Source organism: Melospiza melodia, chromosome 13, assembly GCF_035770615.1.
Source record: "Melospiza melodia melodia isolate bMelMel2 chromosome 13, bMelMel2.pri, whole genome shotgun sequence".
NCBI classification, from domain to species: domain Eukaryota; kingdom Metazoa; phylum Chordata; class Aves; order Passeriformes; family Passerellidae; genus Melospiza; species Melospiza melodia.
Genome location: NC_086206.1, coordinates 2,798,280 through 2,817,764, shown reverse-complemented (window position 1 = coordinate 2,817,764; position 19,485 = coordinate 2,798,280). Strand labels below are relative to the sequence as shown.

General features: G+C 45.0%; 1 protein-coding gene across 1 annotated transcript in view; it reads right to left on the bottom strand.

The window, feature by feature from the left end:
- The window catches only part of BEAN1 (brain expressed associated with NEDD4 1), a 52,924-nt gene extending 44,168 nt beyond the window's left edge, over positions 1–8,756 (bottom strand). Inside the window, exons 1-2 of the mRNA XM_063167540.1 lie at positions 8,696–8,756; positions 6,834–6,908 (exon numbers count right to left, since the gene is read on the bottom strand). Coding sequence (XP_063023610.1) covers positions 6,834–6,908; positions 8,696–8,726 — 106 coding nt within the window. The 5' untranslated portion in view covers positions 8,727–8,756. The remainder of the gene's footprint in view (positions 1–6,833; positions 6,909–8,695) is intronic.
- Between the last annotated feature and the right edge of the window lie 10,729 nt (positions 8,757–19,485).

Sequence of the window (19,485 nt, the reverse complement as noted above, 5' to 3'; positions counted from 1 at the left end):
AGGAGCCCTTTCTGGTTCTTCACCTGCTCCCATCAGAGAGGGCCAAGCAATGGGTGCAGGGTGTGGATTCCAGATCAGCCCAGTTTGATGGATTTAGCAAGTGGAACTGGTAACTTAGGAACATCAAATGGCCATGTCAAATTTAGGCTAAGGGGCAGTATAATATAGATGTGATCAAAAAAATTGACCCATGAGTTGAAAACTAATCTGCATCAATATTAAAATACAGTGATAAAAGGTAATAGTTTTGCAGCTAATTTTCCTGTGTCAATAAAATCAATTTTTTAGCCACATGTCCCCCATTTGAGTCTCTGTTGGAGTGGGTACCCAGCTGTCACCACAGCCAGTGAGTGATATTGAATGAACCACTCCTGGCCCAGGCTGGGTTGATATTTAAAGCTCTGTATCTATGATCTAGAGGAGCATGACAGAGAAATCTGTGCCAAACACAATGTAAGGAGGACAATTCTCATCTCTGGTGACTTCTTGTGTCCACCAGTTCCTCCACTGATGGCAACCAAAAGAAAGTACAATAACCTTAAAGCAGAGCACAGGCACAGGATGTCCTTTCAGTACTACTACAGTACCTTAACACCACCTTTGTCCCTGCATTTTACCACATTGCCTTTGGCTGTATTTGGGAATAATAATTTGAAAATCTGGGGAAGAGTTCTTGTTTTTACCTCTACAGATGCTGCAGCTCTCCTTAGGAGTTGCAGATCTTATGTCTCCAACTTTAGGAACATTTCCAATTTACAGCTTGCTTCATTCAATAGAAACATGTTTGTTTGGGTTTTTTTTTTTAAATCAGAAGCACAGAAATAAAGGTCTTAATTAAGGGATTTTTTCTATTTTCAGCTATCAGATTTTCAGATATCTTTCAGATTGATTAACAGGATCAAGTAGCAGAAGTGCAGTTTCCACTCATGTTTCCATTTACGATTGTACTGTTCTAAAAGGAAAGTCTTTTACAAAATTGTCCGTGTAGTTAAAAAGTACTGGTGTTATTTTGATTTTGCTCTCTCTAAACACCTGGGCATTTCTGGTTGGGATTGCTGCTCAGAGATGTGCTGTTCAGCCAGAGCACCCAGCAGGATGCACTGGAACTGTTTTCAGTCTACTATTCAATGTCCTACATTCTTTCTAAAGGAACATCTGATTCCACAAATGTGTTTACTGATCATTAGTGCAGTTTGATGTACTCTTCAAATGATGCACAAAAATCACCCCAAAGAGCTCCTCCTTTTTGCTCCTCTTTGCAGTGTGTGTGTTCCTCCCTTAGAACCAAGTTCCAGGCCAAACCAGAAATCTCTGGGTTCACATTTCTCTCTGGATGTGTCTCTGGGGCAGAGTTGGAATTACAATATCCAGTGACTAGATTTTGTTGGGCTACTTGTCAACATGGCTGCTGCAATAAAGCAGCAATTTGTCTTTAAACAAAAACAAACAAACAAAAAACCAAAAAACCCCAAAAAACAAACAAACAAAAAAAAAAAAACCCCACAGTTAATTTACCTTTCAGAGCTTTTATTGTCTGGTCTTATCCTTTCTCTGCTGCCCAGGGAGTGAGGGTCCTGTGGTTCCCTGTGTAACCACTGCCCTTGGAGCAAGCTTCAGGGTAATACATTGAGGTGACAACAAGGAAACCTGTTTTGAAAATTTCTGGAAACACATAATTTATCATCTAAGCATAAAAAACATTGCATGTGCTCAGTAAGTGGAAACAGAATTCAGAGAATTTCTCTCTTTTTAGCAAGAGTCAGTGGCAGGCACCACCCCAGCAGCCAGGAGAGCTTTCTCCTAAAGTTCCTGTGTAATTTAAAGCAATTGACTTTTCTGCCAGCCTTTTTTTCCTCTACCCACCTTCTGTTTTTTAGATACCTGTCAACTGAAAGGACAGGGCCAGTTGTTTTGTGCAGAACCTGCAGTGATTAAGTTGCAATTCTAGTGGGATTTTAAGTAGAAGTGGGATTTCTAAGTAGAAGTAATCTTGTAGCAATTTTGCAGCTAAATCAAAACAAACCTGGATGCTGAAAACCTGTGAAGATCAGATGCTTACAGAGCTGCTTTTCTTAAACTACAAAACTAATAAAGATTACTTGTTGATGAAGGAAAAACAATTGCTGAAAGACAAATGTTCATTTTAAAGATGGAAACAGAGGGATTAACATGCCTGCAACTCAAAACAGCAATTAAAAGATAAGAAACTTAGAATTAAAGAGCCCACAGAAACAAAGTGTCATAGAAGAACTATTTGCCTTAAGAGTAGAAAGAGATCACAGGGCTTTGGCTGAAATGTCCTTTAGTGAAATATCTTCACACAGGTTCTTGAGGACTGTAGGCTTTCCTATATCATGTAATGTAATTAAAAAAGAAGAAAAAAAAAAAGGTCAGGGGTATTTCATGAAGTTCCAGCAAGAAATGTATTAAGTCCTGGAGCTAAAATCCCTGTTTGTATAAATGCTGTCAAAGGCAGCTGAATTGTTTCTGCCAGCTCTGAGCTGTAGGCCAAGTCTTCAAAACATCTGAGGACAGAGTGTAAGGAAACTTTACAGAGGAGTCCACCTCTCCTGGAGAGCTGCTCTGCATAAAGGTACTGGGCATGTGCCTGAACACTCAGCTCAAACAGGATCTGAACCAAAGCTCCCCTCTGAGAGGTTTCCTGATAGAGCTGCTTGTAGCAGCTTGATGAGAACCCCTCCAAAAACTGAAGCATCATTTTATTTATTTGCTAGAGAGCAAGTTTGGACTAGACTCTGCATGTTTGCAATGCAGGTGCATGGGAACTATGCAGATATTATTTCCTAATCTGTTATTTCGAGTGGAGAAGTGTGAGTTGGGAGAAGCTGCTTGAAATGAAAGCATTAAGTTAGTAGGCACAATGGAAATGATTGAATTGGAGTTGTCAGCCTACATCTTCATACAGGAGGATGAGAAACTGTCAGGCTTGGAGAGAAATGGATCCCTTCCCAGTGCAGATTCCATTTAAAAGTTGAGGAAATTGTTATTAATGTAATAGATGATTTCAAGCCATCATAAAGTAAATTGATGGCAGAAAGATGCTGGCTATTACTTAGTAGAGGAGAGGAACAAAGGATTCCAAGGGGTGGTTCTGGAGGTATTTGAGCATCCTTCCCTCCTGCCCACCTGGAGTCACTAAAACATGAAGTGCAATGTGGAAAACTGTAGGGAGATATGGGGTATGCCCTTAAGGAAATGGGGATGGGAACCTCTTTGCCAGCTTCAGAAAAACATCAACACTTGGAGAAGAAATAGAATGAAGGAAGAAAAGAGCAGATTATTCTGGGGATTAGATTTTGCTGTGCACTTAAGAGGGGGCAACTGCAGTGCATGTCTCAGTGTCTGGCACACTGCCCTATGTGGTTATCTGGCATTTTGGATTATGGGTGCTGCATGTTGGTGCTTTGATCACTGACACAAGTGCAAGGGATGTCCTGCTGTGCTGTGCCCAAGCCTGGCTGCAGATCTGTCAGGCTCTCTTAAACTCCTGTCATCCTGCACCTCCCCAAGCCAGCAGCTCCCACCAAAGCTGGAAACAATCTCCTGTCTTTCTGCAAGTCTCAAATCTGGGACAGCCAGGAGAACTCCTGGGGGTGCTTGCACAGAGCCCAAATCACCCAGGCTCTCCCCTGGTTTGGACTGAGGCACTGGGCTCTGTGCTTGGGGATGCACAGTTATGTTCCTGCTGATGTTGTGCATCCTGTCATTGGGAATTGTGTTTGTGCCTCAGACAGCTGCACTAAATGGCTCAGTTTGGAGTGGGAAAAAGACACATCAGGAGCTGCAGAGTCCCAGTGGAGAGGGCATTTTATTCTTGCTGTGTGCAGAAAGATTTCCTTGTTTATGAGTAGAAGTTTATTCATCCTTTCATTGCTGTCCTGGGGTCTCAGGGTGCAGCTCTCAGTGCTGGCAGCCAGATGTGCTCTTCTGCTGTCCCCAAGCCAGATGCTGGGGACCTCCAAGGTGTTTCTCTGGTCCCAGGATGAGGATTTTCTGCACTTGTCCCTTCAGGAGGTGTCCCCTGGGCCTGTCTTAGGTAGGATTTTGTGCACAGAGAGCCACAGTAGGAATGCTTCTGCTCCTTCTTGGTTTGGTGAGAGAATTCTGGTTAGTTAGGACAAGTCTGTAGACTCTCTGAAGAATCTTAGTGCTGGACTTGGAAATGCTGCTTGGCTTGTATATTTTAAAGCTTTTTTTTTGTCATTCATGCCTGCAAATGCACATTTTACATATCTCTGCACATTCCTTGTGCTCTTAGATATAAAAGCAGGGATGTAGTTGAATTGAACTATCCTATAATATTTAAATACATAGAGTCACTAAATAGCTGGAGAAAACTGTCTTTTTATAATACCACATATGTATTGGCAATCTGCATCATTGATTGAATAATCAGTTGGTTTGATTGCTTTTATTTGTGTCTACAACCAATTTCCTCAGAGATAAATCTCAGAAGTGCTGGGAAGGAGGTGGAGGAGGCAGGCACATGCAGAAAGGCAGTTTGCACAGAACAATTTTTCTGCCTTTTTATTTCTCTGACAGTTTTTGGGCCCCTTCATTTAAGCATTTGAAACACTGACTGAGGTTCATGACTGCTGATTAATAATTCATCTTCATTGTCATTATTTTCTAGAGATAAATCTGACTTTTTATTCTGAAAACCAACCAATCATCCAAACACAGCTGACTAAAACCTGGAAGCACTTTGCAAAGAAAATCCAGTGTTTCTCTCAGAAAGAAACATCTAAAGCAACAAAGTCAAACCAAATTCTGTTTCTGACTAGGAAGTTCTGTTAAGCTCTGACCCTGTCAGCCCACCTTGGCTCTGTGTTGTTGCAGTCACTGGGCTCCATCCCTGAGTGTTCTCTTGCCTGGACTTTGCTTGGGTGACTTTTCCCTTTGTCCTGGGCTAGAGCAGGGCTCTGCAGGCTCAGCTGACTCTGTATGGGCAGAGCTGCAGTCCTGGGCCTTTGCCCTTGCTTAGGAAATTCAGTGTTTGGGCAGCAAACAGGGCTGGTACCTGGCCTACAGGAGAGGCCACTGAGGAGTCTTCTTGCTGTGGTGCCTCCAAACAGCCTGGGATAACTCTGGTCTCTCCACATTTGCTGTAAAAGCATCCCATGAGCCATGGTTTCACTTGTGGCTAATGCCCACTGGTGCTGTGGTAATGTTATCTGTTCCTGTCAGTGGAACCTGTCAGAGCCAAGGCATGACAGGAATTAAAGCTGAGAGCCCTTGTGGAGAGGGCCAGAGTGTCAAGTCTGGCTGAGCTGGACTCAGTTAAGGCTGAAGGAAAACCATGCTCTAAACCACTTAATTCTGTAGGCACCTGTGTGGAAATGAGAGCAATCCTCAGACTCCTCTGAACTGGCTGCTGCAATTGTTCTGTCACACAACTCTGCTGATCCAAACCCAGTGCAACACAAAGCTGTCCTGCAGTCAAGTGCTGGGAAACATCACTTTGTGCATTATGGAAACCCAGCATTTCTGGGGGAAAATAATCTCAGCATTCTTTTTGCAATATTGACCTGTGTCTTGCCAAGCCCACAGGCAGCTCACTCACAAATGAGGAGCCTGCCAGTGCAGCTGTACCCAATGTCCACATTACACATTTTCTGTGACTTGGGTGATGCCACTTGGGCTCCATTAGGCAGCAGCTACTGATTTTGCAGTTGCTCTTCAGCCCAGCTTGAATGTGGTGTTTTGGAGGAGTTTAAGGGATTAATCTGAAAGACAGCACTTGGCATTTACTTGGTTTTGCACTGTCTTCACCTTTACCAACTAAACTCTGCTCTCAATTACCAAAGTTATCTTAGGGATAGATCCTAAAAATCCCTACTGTGGCCAGAAGCTGGTTCTGATTCCATGAATAATTTCTCCAAGTTTGCTGTCATGATAGGTTGTGATAGCAAACATTAAAATGGGTGTGATTTCTAGTGTGTGAATGATTGTAGCTGTGTCTGTGTTCCTCCATGTATGTTCCAAAGGAAATTAAGGGAACTTCTGGTCTGTTCTTCCTTTAAACTGCACCTTTAGTTGTAAGATTCCTCAGCCATGATGGGCATGAACAGTGCTACAAAGTCACAGTCTGATTATAACATTCCAGCACAGCTTTTCTTGAGCTGCAGCCCTTGCTCCAAGAGGGCTCTTGGTGGGTTTAATTGTTGAGTATTTTTTTATTATGCATTCTTCTATCCAAGGCACTGGACATGCTGCCCTGCTTCCCTGTGTGCATGTGGTTTCCTGCCAAAATAGGACCAGTGACACGAGGATAATTGGCTCCTACAATGCTGTATTTCCTTTTCAAAAAGCCTTCATGTAATGACTACAAAAGGCAGTCATAAAAAGGAGAGCAGAAGGAAGTCAAATGTCAGGAATTGTTTTATTTCAATGACTGGAAGTAATTTTTAGCCACATTTGTTTCACTAGTGAGTGCCAAAATGATATAAATTTTGACTGATGTCAGTGTGCTCCATTTGTCAATTTGCTAGTTTGCTGTTGTGGGAGAAAATGCTGAAAGGAGGATTTTTTAAAAAAAATAAAATATTGAAGTACTTGTACCTGACACTAAATTTTATGGTCCTTTATTTCAGACAATTCTGTCATTTCTGTGAGTTTGGTCTACCTAAAGATGACAAGGTTAAGGACATTTCTGTTAACTCAGTTTTTTCTCAGTCAGGAAGCTATTTGCTTTTTACTGGATTGATGTTTATCTGCTAGAGAACTTGAAATATATTATTTCTGCAGCTGTACATGACTGCAAAACACGCCAATAATACAGTTTTAAAAAAAAAGAAAAAGACATTACTTACGGAGATTGGAATAATTGCTGCCTATCCCAATACTGATGGAGCTTCCAGAGATGAAAGGAAGATGGAAGAAAATAACTAAAAAGGGAAAAATGAAGAGAAAGGTCCTTAATAACAGTTTGGTTTTGCTTGGTACCAGATGTGAGTTGAAGGCACATTGAGGAAAGGTTCACCTGCTCTCTCTGGGCAGGACTGCACATCTCAGACCCCGAGTGCACACACAGATGTAGCTCAGCTGGGGGGAAAATGCCAAACAAGGAATTGTTTCATACTTCCAGGAATCCCTCCTGTTCAGGAAATGATATTAATGCCTCTCAGATTTCAAACCCCATGTATAAACAACAATGTGTTATATAAATATGCTAATTATTGTTAAGTCATTCACCAGTCTCTGAAACAGGCACCTACCACTGTAAAACCAAGTAACTTCCCTGATTTGTGTGAGTGCAGCTTGAATGCATCAGGCATGTGTGTGCCAAACTGGGTTGGAATAAATTTAGTCTAAAATCTGATACACATACTCCCCCTATGCACTTAGGCTTTAATATTTATAACTTGCTCTTCAAAGATTTATATTTACAGGCAACAAAATGCACACGAGTAAAACGTGTCCTAAATAACCAGATCTTTAGATTTCTTTAAAGATGAGCTCGTTTGCTAATGCAGGCGAGGATTTAAAGCCTGATTCCCGAGGGTCGCTCGCTGTGTCACGGACTTCTGCTCGGGGTCTCGGCGCTGCCCTGCCCTGCCCTGCCCGCGGGCACGGCCGGGAAGGGGCTGCTCCCTCTAGGGAGGGGGCCCGGCCCACACAAAGTTCCGGGCAGGGTCCTTTGGGCTCCGGGATCCCCGCACTCTGCACCCGCGGCTGGGCGGCAACACACGGGCTCCCGGGGCCCCTCAGAGCCTGCCCCACCCGGGATCGGCCCCGCAGAGCCGGGATCGGCCCCTCAGAGCCTGCCCCACCCGGGAGCGGCCCCTCAGAGCCGGGAGCGGCCCCTCAGAGCCGGGATCGGCCCCGCAGAGCCGGGATCGGCCCCTCAGAGCCGGGATCGGCCCCGCAGAGCCTGCCCCACCCGGCTGGGATCGGCCCCTCAGAGCCTGCCTCGGCCGGCACGGCTCCTGCTATACCCCGGCACGGCACGGCCCCTACCTTTTACCTCGGCATAGCTCACGCCTTTCCCCAGCTTGGTTCCTTCCTTTCCCCGGCTCGGTTCAGCTCTTGCCTTTCCCCAGCTCCGTTCAGGCTCTGCCTTTCCCCAGCCCGCTCCAGCCCGCCCCAACCCCTGCTTCCTCTCAGCCTGGTTCAGCTCCAGCCCCTGCCTCTCCCCATCCCATCCCGGCTCAGCCCGTACCCTCCCCCGGCTGCTGCCTCTCCCCATCCCGGCTCAGCCCCTGCCTTCCCCCGGCTGCTGCCTCTCCCCATCCCGGCTCAGCCCGTACCCTCCCTCGGCTGCTGCCTTTGCTCATCCCGGCTCAGCCCGTGCCCTCCCCGGCTGCTGCCTCTCCCCATCCCGGCTCAGCCCGTACCCTCCCCCGGCTGCTGCCTTTGCCCATCCCGGCTCAGCCCCTGCCTTCCCCCGGCTGCTGCCTTTGCCCATCCCGGCTCAGCCCCTGCCCTCCCCCGGCTGCTGCCTTTGCCCATCCCGGCTCAGCCCCTGCCTTCCCCCGGCTGCTGCCTTTGCCCATCCCGGCTCAGCCCCTGCCTTCCCCCGGCTGCTGCCTTTGCCCATCCCGGCTCAGCCCCTGCCCTCCCCCGGCTGCTGCCTTTGCCCATCCCGGCTCAGCCCCTGCCCTCCCCCGGCTGCTGCCTTTGCCCATCCCGGCTCAGCCCGTACCTTCCCCCATGCCGCCCTGCCCTGCCTTACCCCAGCCCGCCGCCGTGCCCGCTGTCTCCATCCGCCCCCGCCGCGGCTCCCCGGGGGCCGGCGGGGCCCCGCCGCCTCCTGCCGTGCGCGGGGCCGGAGCTGGGCCGGGCCGGAGCCGGCGGCCCCGGGCTGGGGGCCGGGGGGCGGGTGACCCCCGCCCCGCGGGCAGGGCCGCACATGGCGGGGGCAGCGCGGGGGGGCCCGGGGCCGCACACGCCGGGGCCGAGCCCGCCGCTCATCGCTCCTGCGGCAGCGCCCGGCAGCGGCGGGCGGCGGCTCCGGGGCTGCCGCGGGGATTCGCCGCCTGCATGCGGAGCTGGAGGCGGACAGCGGCTCCGGAAAGCCGAGTCCAGCCCAAGTGCTGGAAGGGAGGGACTGCCTGGAGTAAACCCGCGGGGACGGACGGGATTATCCGGCTGTGCGGAGGATATAATGCCGTGGGGCTGGATGGGGGCTAGCAGGAGGATGTAGTCATGTAGTCCAAGCCAGAGCTAAACCCACTTTACAGTAGTAACATTTATTTGTTACCGGGGGTCTTGGGGACGTTTCTCACTGTGCTTGATAAATGCCGTAGTGCGGGATACAGGGGGAACAGGGCTGCAGCAGGTACTGAAGCGAATGAGCTTTCATAACTGGTTGTTTACCTCTAGGAAAAGCATCATTAGCTTTTTAGGTAAAGAATGTGTGAAGCGGCGCCGCTTTTCTGAATGTTCTGTCAGCAGTTTGGGGTATTTCATTATCCAAGTTCCATGGGCAGTTTCTGTCACCCATGCACTCATTAGCTCTGCAGGACACTGCAGAGTGGTCCCACTGTTTATAGAGACATGGAGCTAAAGAGCCTTCTTTACTTCCCTGTCCCTGGGTGGTTTCCACAGAATCACAGAATAATGAGGCTGGAAGAGAACTCTAAGACCATCGAGTCCAACCTATGCCCTAATACCTCAACTAGAATATAGCACCAAGTGCCATGTCCAGTCTTTTTTTAAACACATCCGGAGATGGTGGGACCACCTCCCTGGGAAAAGCATTCCAGTACTTTATTATTCTTTGGGTGAAAAACTTCTTTCTAATATCCAACCTGTCCCTTCCCTGACGTATCTTGAGACTGTGTCCTCTGGTTCTGTCAGTGCTGCCCAGTGGGAGAGACCGACCCCACCTGGCTACAACCTCCCTTCAGGAGTTTTGGAGCCTGGAGAGCACGTTCTCACAATCAGAACGGCTTTGCTGTCAGTATTTAGGCTGTTCAGCTTCTCCCTGGTTTAGCAGTGATGGATGCAGACCTGTAATGAAGTTTGGGGTCGATCTGGACTCCCTGGTAAAGAGTTTCCTGCTGTTACTGATCACCTTTTTTTCATTTTCTTTTCTTCTTAAATCCAGGCAAGCATTAAGGGAATCTAAGGCAATTGAAATCAGGATTTATGGGAATTTACAGGTGTGTTTCCTTATGGATCACAGAAACCTGTATCTTTTGCCAAAACTGTAGTACCTTGGTACCATAAAATCCCTTAGAATGCTGCTGCAGAAGTTACATTGTAATAAATTTCTTCAACCCCTCAAAACGTCTGACTCCATGAAAGACTCCTTGTTTATAATTTCAATAAATGGAAACTGCATGGCTTCCATTTAGGGGTCTTTGTTGTTTGATTATGGCATGAAGGTGTGAATCTGTACACACAGAGAAAATCTGATTTTTTTTTTTTAATAAAATATTGAAGTTTTATTTAGGGATTTTGGTTTACGTGCCCTGTGGCCTTGTTCTGCCAGTCAAGAATCATGTATGTGTGTAATGCTGCACTTTAGGATATCAAAATATTTTCTCCACTTTTAAGTTCAGGAATTCCTAATGTTTAGTAATTCTACAAATTTTGGTGGTGACGTCTTTGTTCAATGGCACCTCACATTTACTCACAGTATCAGTATTAAGTTTAGTCCTGACAGACTTGGGGTCTTAAGTTTGAGATATCCACGCTCAGACAATTAAATAAGCTCACAAATCGTGGAATGTGCCCTAGTAACTGACTTTGGATGCAGGGAAATTGCTCAGTGTTTGCAGTTCTGAAGAAATCTCTCAGCTTGGATTTAGAGCCCTTTTCTGTGAGAGTGTCTTGTCCTTTTGCTGCAGTAGGAGCTGTAACTGCTTCTGAGACAGAGAACATTTGTTTCTGGGTCAGACAGCAGGATCCAGTGCCCAGCAGGGTCCATCAGAGCCTGCAGGAACACCCCCACAGCTAATGGTGTCACAAGCCGTCCTCACGGACGGGTTTCGTGATGTTCGTGGGGGATCTCAGGGTGCAAAAAACCAACACGGTACAAGAGGGTTTGCAATGATAATCAAAACAAATGCACATCTATTGAAATAACCACAGCAAAATGCGTTGGGGAGGAACTGGGGGAAAAGGGAAAAATAAGGAAAAGAGGGAGAAGGAAAAAAAAAAGAAAGGTACATAGCTAACAAACGTAGAACGGCAAAGTCTCTGAGGGAGTCCACCAGGTCATGTCTGAGGAGATCTCAGTGGTGCAGTCCATCTGAACTCTTATTATACTCTTTTTTGATGGAGGGAGGGGAATGAATTTTGAAACCAAATCAAAGGTAGTTTATTGTATCTTCGGGGAAAAGAATGATGTTTAGAAAAGGGTACACACAGTCCATGTTCTCAGCAGTGGGCCAGAGCCATTGTCTTCTTGGTCCACTGCTCACACCTGGCACATCCATCTTGCTTTGGTCAGCTTGCCTCCCCCACACACCTCCCCTGGGTTGGGGGTTTCAGTCCCAGTCCTCTCAATAGGGGTTTCATGTCTCTGTTTTTCTTTGCTGAAGAGGCTCCTTACATCTCAGTCTGTGTCATGGTGGTTGCAAATGAGTGAGAGGGGTCTTCTGCAGGGGACCACCCAGAACTCAGGAGAAGTCTGGCCAGGCTGAGAGGTGGGGAAAAATCTGTTGCAGACACCTTTTTATGAAAATCCTTTCCTTAGGATTTTTCTCCTGAGAAGCTGAGAGGCCTCAGGAACAAAATGTACACAATGGTTATCTGCTGCTGTGGAATGCAACAGGTGCATCTGGGATTGGTCTCATGTGGTTGTTTCTAATTAATGGCCAGTCACAGTCAGCTGGCTCGGACAGAGAGTCTGAGGCAGCTGCCTTTGTTATTCATTCCTTTCTATTCTTAGCTTAGCCAGCCTTCTGAGATGAAACCTTTTCTTCTGTTCTTTTAGTATAGTTTTAATGTAATATATATCATAAAATAATAAATCAAGCCTTCTGAAATATGGAGTCAAATCCTTATCTCTTCCCTCATCCAAAGACCCTTGTGAGCACCATCACAAAAATCCCAGAGCTATTGTTGCAAAAAGGGGAGGATGTCCTTCACTGAGCTCAGTGTAGCATACAATAAATAGACCTGTGAAAACAATAACTTAGCAATGCTCTCAGGTCTCGGGGCCCGTGGCATGTGTAACTTTCTCCTACAGAGCCAGAGATTTAAGACAGGGGGATCTGTTCTTCAGTGGTCCCCAATGACAATTGTGAGGCAGATGAGGGAAAATTCGGACAGAGTCTCACAAACGCGAACCTCTGGAACCAGCAGTACTCGCTGTGCTCAGCTGCAGTGGACTGGAATGGAGTGGGCTTTGCTCACCCCACTGATTTCCAAATCTATATCACATACATGTGGAGGTGGGGTCATTTTTTACCCTTTTTCCTGTGTGTTTTTCAGCTTTTAGACCTTCTTGTTTTGCTCCTTATGCTGTGCAGCTGAGTGGAACCTGGCTGTGGAGTGGGGCTCGGGCCAGACTCATGTTTGCACAGCCAGTGCAGCAGCGCTGTGTTGTGTCATGGGCATGCTGTGAGTAGTTTACATCATTAGTTGTTTCTTCTGGTAGCATCTGCTTTTCTGTTTTGGTAAAACAGATTTGTATTAAAGAAAACTTGCCACAAATAAATGATTTAACACATAGGAGTTCGCTTATGGATGGTATTTGGGGCAGCTGGAACAAAAATAAGAACTATTCAGTATTCCTGCTGCTCCTATCTATTGACTTTGGGTTAGTTTTTCCTCCTTGGGACATCACAGAGCAGGGGTGACGACAGCAGTGCCTGTGTGAACCTGAGTGTTTCCAGTCTGAATTCTGCCATCTTCTCATGTTTTCCCGGTCTACAGAAATGGGGACTGTGACTGATGGGGAGGCCAAGCACATTTAGGTGAAGTCTGGAATGCTATTCTATATGGATGGAGCTGCACAGAGTTGCTGTCCACAGTGGCTTTTGCCCAGTTTACTGATAAGGAAAAAAATCACAGACTGATAATTGTATTCTAGGATGATTTTACATTTTGTCCATCAAGGGACTTCATTATAAAGCTGCCGTCAGCACAGTGACAGACCTCAGCTCAGCCTCCCATCTCCTGGGGCTTGCTTTGGGATCCTTGGGGCTGAGTGGAAGCTGCAGTCTGGTAGCTGATTTTTGTAAGGCAAAATAAATTTTCTTGCTATAATGAGATCACTTTTGACTGAGAATTTTTATGTATTCATAACAAGACGTTTGGGGGATACTGTTCACTATGTATTTTTTTTTTCCTTTGTGGAAAAGGTGGTAATGAAATAAATGTCAATTGGATTATACAATTAGTCACAGATAAAACACCTGAGAATGAGCAAAATCGATTATAGGAACAGGAAAGTCTTTTCTACATGGAAAATCTGGAAGCAGTGAGATTTCATCACTGCTGTGGAGTCTGCAGAGCTTTCTGCCCTCGCGTCACCTCGAGCCAGCTCATCCTGCACTGTGCTGGGCATTGCTGGAAAGGCTGATTGCACCAGGCTGGGCATTGCCAGTGCTCTGGCACTGTGGAAAAGCTGATTACACCAGGCTAGGCATTGCCAGTGCTCTGGCACTGTGGAAAAGCTGATTACACCAGGCTGGGCATTGCCAGTGCTCTGGCACTGTGGAAAAGCTGATTGCACCAGGCTGGGCATTGCTAGTGCTCTGGCATTGCTGGAAAAGCTGATTACACCAGGCTGGGCATTGCCAGTGCTCTGGCACTGTGGAAAAGCTGATTACACCAGGGTGGGCATTGCTAGTGCTCTGGCACTGTGGAAAAGCTGATTACACCAGGCTGGGCATTGCCAGTGCTCTGGCACTGTGGAAAAGCTGATTGCACCAGGCTGGGCATTGCCAGTGCTCTGGCATTGCTGGAAAAGCTGATTGCACCAGGCTGGGCATTGCCAGTGCTCTGGCATTGCTGGAAAAGCTGATTGCACCAGGCTGGGCATTGCCAGTGCTCTGGCATTGCTGGAAAAGCTGATTACACCAGGCTGGGCATTGCCAGTGCTCTGGCACTGTGGAAAAGCTGATTACACCAGGCTGGGCATTGCCAGTGCTCTGGCATTGCTGGAAAAGCTGATTGCACCAGGCTGGGCATTGCCAGTGCTCTGGCACTGTGGAAAAGCCGATTGCACCAGGCTGGGCATTGCCAGTGCTCTGGCACTGTGGAAAAGCTGATTGCACCAGGCTGGGCATTGCCAGTGCTCTGGCACTGTGGAAAAGCTGATTACACCAGGCTGGGCATTGCCAGTGCTCTGGCACTGTGGAAAAGCTGATTGCACCAGGCTGGGCATTGCTAGTGCTCTGGCATTGCTGGAAAGGCTGATTGCACCAGGCTGGGCATTGCCAGTGCTCTGGCACTGTGGAAAAGCCGATTACACCAGGCCCTGGACTCAGGGAATTCCTTGCTGGAGTCTCCACGGTGTGGTGGAGGTGGCTCAGTGAAACTGTGCCTGCTGCTGAGAGCAAAGGAGGTCAGGGAAAGAGGCTCCGGAGGTTTTTGGGAAGCATTTGGTGCTTTCACAGCCCCCTGGGTCCTGAAATGGCATAAGAAGAGTTCTTTGAAGGAAAAGTTTGCACATTTTCTGAAAAAACTCAAACAAACAGACGTTTGCCAGGTTTTAAATACTTTCTGAGTTTGGTTTTGTTGTAGAATTACTAACAAAGGAATTTCCTCCTTGCTGAAAGCTATTGTAATGGAAAGGGTGGAATTTTAAAGGTATGCATTTACTGTAGAACATTTTTCAGCTGGCATTTATAGGGCGGGTAAATTTATTTTGAATAATATTTTCTAGGCTTTTAAATCAAGTGGTTTTATTCTTTAGGCATAAAATCTGTCAAGAGGAAAAATAATTTTAAATTATTAATACAGATGAAGCATATCAGTAACAAATATTTCACAGCAGCCTGAAGACCCAGAGGCAGAAGTTCTGTTCTTTTACCTGCCATGTAAAGGAATGAGACTGGAATGAAGAGGCTCTCTTTCTGTAACTGCCATGGCAGGAAAGGATTCTGTAGGAATTTTATGTCATGTCCAAATTCTCAGAGGCTGTTTTTTCTGATTTTTAGCTTGCCAACTGTCCTATTCTCTGGAACAAAAGATGCTCTTGGGCTCTGGGGCCAGATTTAGTTTCTTATTTATTCACCTGCTTGCAGACTTTTGAGGAAGATGGTGAGTTATTCTGTCAGTGCCTGCTGTACATTTTTTTTAATATCTGTATATATGGTAAGAAATAATGTGGTCCAAGATTGTTATTGAAGATACAATACTTTCCCTAAATGTATTCAATCTTCCTGATGCCAGTTTTAAGGATGTAGAATGGAAAATTTCATCTCAGTGTTCTTTTCCCTCTCATTCTCTGACTCCTTAATTAAATTTATAGCTAGTTATGCAATTTATTTTGTGTTGACCTTTCAAAGACCTTAGAGCACCTGATGGCGAATGTGGAGTCTCAGGGTTTATTTCCATGGGTCCTTGAATGGATTTGTGATAAAGGCTAATGGCACTTTGAGAATTAAGGATGGCCACTGGATTACTAACAAATAGTAACATATGTGTCCCTGGAGATACAGGACTTTAAATATACGTAAATATATAGAAAGAAATACTGAATTATGTCATACACAGCATTTAAAATAAGGTAGCAGCACTACCACCAGCAATAACAGTAAATGTGCATGTCAGGATGGTTATGTTGTAGGTCCACTCTTTGACATGGGTGTTGCACTTGGTGCTGGAAATCCTACATTTGGCTGATCAGAGCCACCAGTATCCCATGAAACATGGATACACCTGTTCCTAAGGTGTGGGGTATCCATGGCCCTGGGGGGGACCAGGCTTAAAATCTGTTTTTTTGGTGCAGAGTCCCCGTCCCGTATTGGCAGAGCTCAGTGTGTGCATCAGATGTCAGAAGGAGCAAAGAAAAGGGAAATGATAGGAAGCTCCACACTGCAGAGTAGTTTATTGACTATTTAAAAGATTGCTGGTCAGTGTAGAGGTTGGCAGTTTTATGATTTATTTCTTATTTTTTTACACTGGAATGAAGTATTTGTCATTTAGTCTCAGGATGGTTTTTAAAAGAGGCTTTTGATAGAGGGCAGAGAAGACAGCCCTGCAGTGCTGTTAGTGCAGGCAAGAATCAGAACCCAGCCATGCCTTTGTTCACCTAAACCAAAAGCACAAGCGAGGAGAAGGCAGCATGGCAGCAGCCCAAAATGTAATTGTGACCCAACATTGATTTTATCTCTCTGACACCGCTGTGTGCTAACAAGAAATACTTCGTTCACCTTGAAGTACAAACCCCATAATTCATGGTTTGTGTTTTACCAGTGAATGCACGAGTCAGTACCCCTCCACTTTATTGCTACTTTATTTATGAAGTGTTTGTGAATCTGCAGAGCCTCTGGAGGTGGTAAAAGATTTACATATAAGCAGAGGTGCAAAGTTCCTCCCTGGAGCTGTGAACTTTTACATGGTAGTAAGGAAGAGAAGCAGACTGGAGATCAAAATGCTTGGGGAGGAACCCTAGGGCTCATGAAACCCTTGTGCAATCCCAGCTTGGTTTAAATGGCATTGGGCTGGCAAAAGGGAGGGTAGAATGAGGCCCTGGGAGGCTCCTGCCCTGGAGGAACTGCCATGAGATGCAGAAACCAGTGACAGAAAAGAACTTGCACAGGGAATGATGCAAATACAGATAAATTTTATATGAAACATGAAAAAAAAAAAAAAATAAAATCAGCAGCCTCCAGGTTTCCTGACAGACTGGCACCACTCCTGAAATGAGACATGTATTTATAAACTATTTAATAATTGTTAAAGTAAGGGTATAACCTATTCTTTTGTTTAACAGTTTTGCCCTGTGGGAATAAATGTGCAGTAGGATAAGCGGTCTGGCAATTAGTGTAAAACCTGAAGAGCAGAGGAGTTCATGTGCCAGGAGAGAGGAGCAGTGTGATAAATGATGTGGAGAGGTGCAAACCTGGGCAGTCAGGTGCCATGTGCAGTTCCTTTGCAGAGAAATGCCAGGCAGGCTCGGGGACAGAAGGAACAGAGCAAAGCAAAGGAGAAGGAGCAGATCCAGAGGTTTGCAACCCAAAAAGGTTCTGCAGGGGTTTGGGGTAAAACTTGGGCAGGTGTTTAGTGCAGTGGGAAGAGCAAACAGGGTGGCACAAACTGATAAAGAGACACCAAAATCAACCCAGAGGGGCTGGGGTGCTGCAGCCCTCAGACTGCAACAGTCTCTGGTCAGCCTTTGTGTAGGCTTGGGACAGAACACGGCGTTCCCAAAATTGCTGGTAAGATTATAAAGGAGCAGTTGTGAATTGAGCTCTCTAAGGTAGAACTGAGCCAGAGCCAGTCCAGCTGTCTGCAGAGGGAAATGATGATGGAGTAGCTGGGAAAAGAGAAAGGAATTGAAGGGGAAGGAAGGCACAGGCTCCCTGAGCTGGTGATTTTTATTAGGACAGCCACTTCTTTTGTTCCTTAGTACTTAAAAGGACAATCGACTTTTATCAGAAACCAAATAGAAACAATTGAATGGTACAAACACAAGCACTGGAGATGTGTCTCTGCCACTCTTGCTTTCATTATTTTACAGCACAAGGTGGACAGAGGAGCTTGCCCTTCTTACTGACACAGATTTGGTCCAAGCTTAACTGAAAATGTGCTGAATGTCAAACAGGGGATGAGGAAAGTAAAGGGCAACGAGATTTTTAATGTTTTTTTAAAAAATTGTTTGATTATTAGCTTGACAAGGGACCAAATTTGGTTTTGGAGGGGTTTTGGTTTGGTTTTTTTTCATTGTTTTTTGTTTGTTTGTTCTCTTTTGCTTTGTTTTAAAATTTCATTTTAATTCCTGTGTATGCTTTGTACTTTATTATTTGGAATAGATTATATTTTAGAGGCTCCTTTATTCTGGTTGTTAAAACTTCTTATCACTAACTATCTGTCATTAAGGATTAAAGTATAGCATGAGCACAATGTGCAGATTCTCATCCATGAGCTCTGGTGCTACTTTGCTTCAGATCTCTAACAAATAGACCACTCCCAAGGTCTACAAAGTGTCCCAAATGAGCACCTGTTAAATCCTAAAGTATTCACTATACCCTAAGAAGCTTCAGAATTGAGTCTTGCTGTTATGACTTGTTAAAATATTTCTTTGTTTTTGAAATTTTTAGCTAAATTATATATATACATACATACATACATACATATATATATATATATATATATATATACACACACCAACAGTTTTTCAGGTCTGCTACACAACAATGTAGTGTCTTAGGGAAAAAAGGGAAAAAAGCTGTAATGAGTGTATTGCTCCTTGCTCCTTTTGGATCATCCAGCATGAGAAACAAGGATGTTGTCCAGTGTTGATGTGCTCAGAAGTCACCAGGAATGTGACATTTGCTCATGTTTTTGCACTGTAACATGAATTTGATTCCAATGCCTTACCTGGATCTCTTCCAGCAGGTGAAGATCTGCTTAAGAGTATGAGCATGCAAAGGGAACAAAACTAAATAAAATATAGTATGAGCAGCTGACTTCCATGCTCATCTAAAACTGTCTCACACTAGTCCCTGCTTGTGCTAATAAAGCATTCAGAGCTCATTTTACTATCTCTGAAAGTCACCTTTACTCAGCCCATCACTGCAGAGGAAAGCACTCAACCTGTGCTGCTTTCTGCTTCCAGATACTGCATGAGACTCTGGGAATGAGCTTGAGAGCCTTAAAAAATAACAAAGAAAAAAATCCCATGTGATTTTCAGGTGCTGGAATATAATAAAAAGGTCAAGTCTTGCTTATTCTGGGGCACTTGGATTGCCGATACCACCAGTAACAGTTTGGATCGGAAGAAGTTATTTAAACAATGCTAGACTTGGGTATTTTATATGTCATAAATTCATTGCAGGTCCATCTTCAAAGTAATATCTGTGGCCAAAGGTTTGATAACACATTTTTTTTTTTTTAGTAGTGAGTAAGGGTCAAGATCAAAACCATATAGCTATTAAATCTTAGAACCGAAAACATTTATTCATATCTATATCTATATCTATATCTATATCTATATCTATATCTATATCTATATCTATATCTATATCTATATCTATATCTATATCTATATCTATATCTATATCTATATCTATATCTATATCTATCTATATCTATACCTATACCTATATCTATATCTATATCTATATCTATATCTATAAATACAAAAATGATTCTACATGATCTCTATTGTCAGATTTTGAAATACAATGTAAATATCTATTGAGCAATTGTAGCATGTTTTACCACCAGAAATACTTGGTTTAAATGCCCAAGTTTTAAGAAGGAGAGAGAACATGTGGATTTATAAATTCCAGATGCATTTGCTGTCCTGGCAAGGAAAATACCTTGTTTCTCTTATGAATACAGCAAATACTAACAACATGAATGCAGGGGGTGCAATGTCAGTTTTCCCAG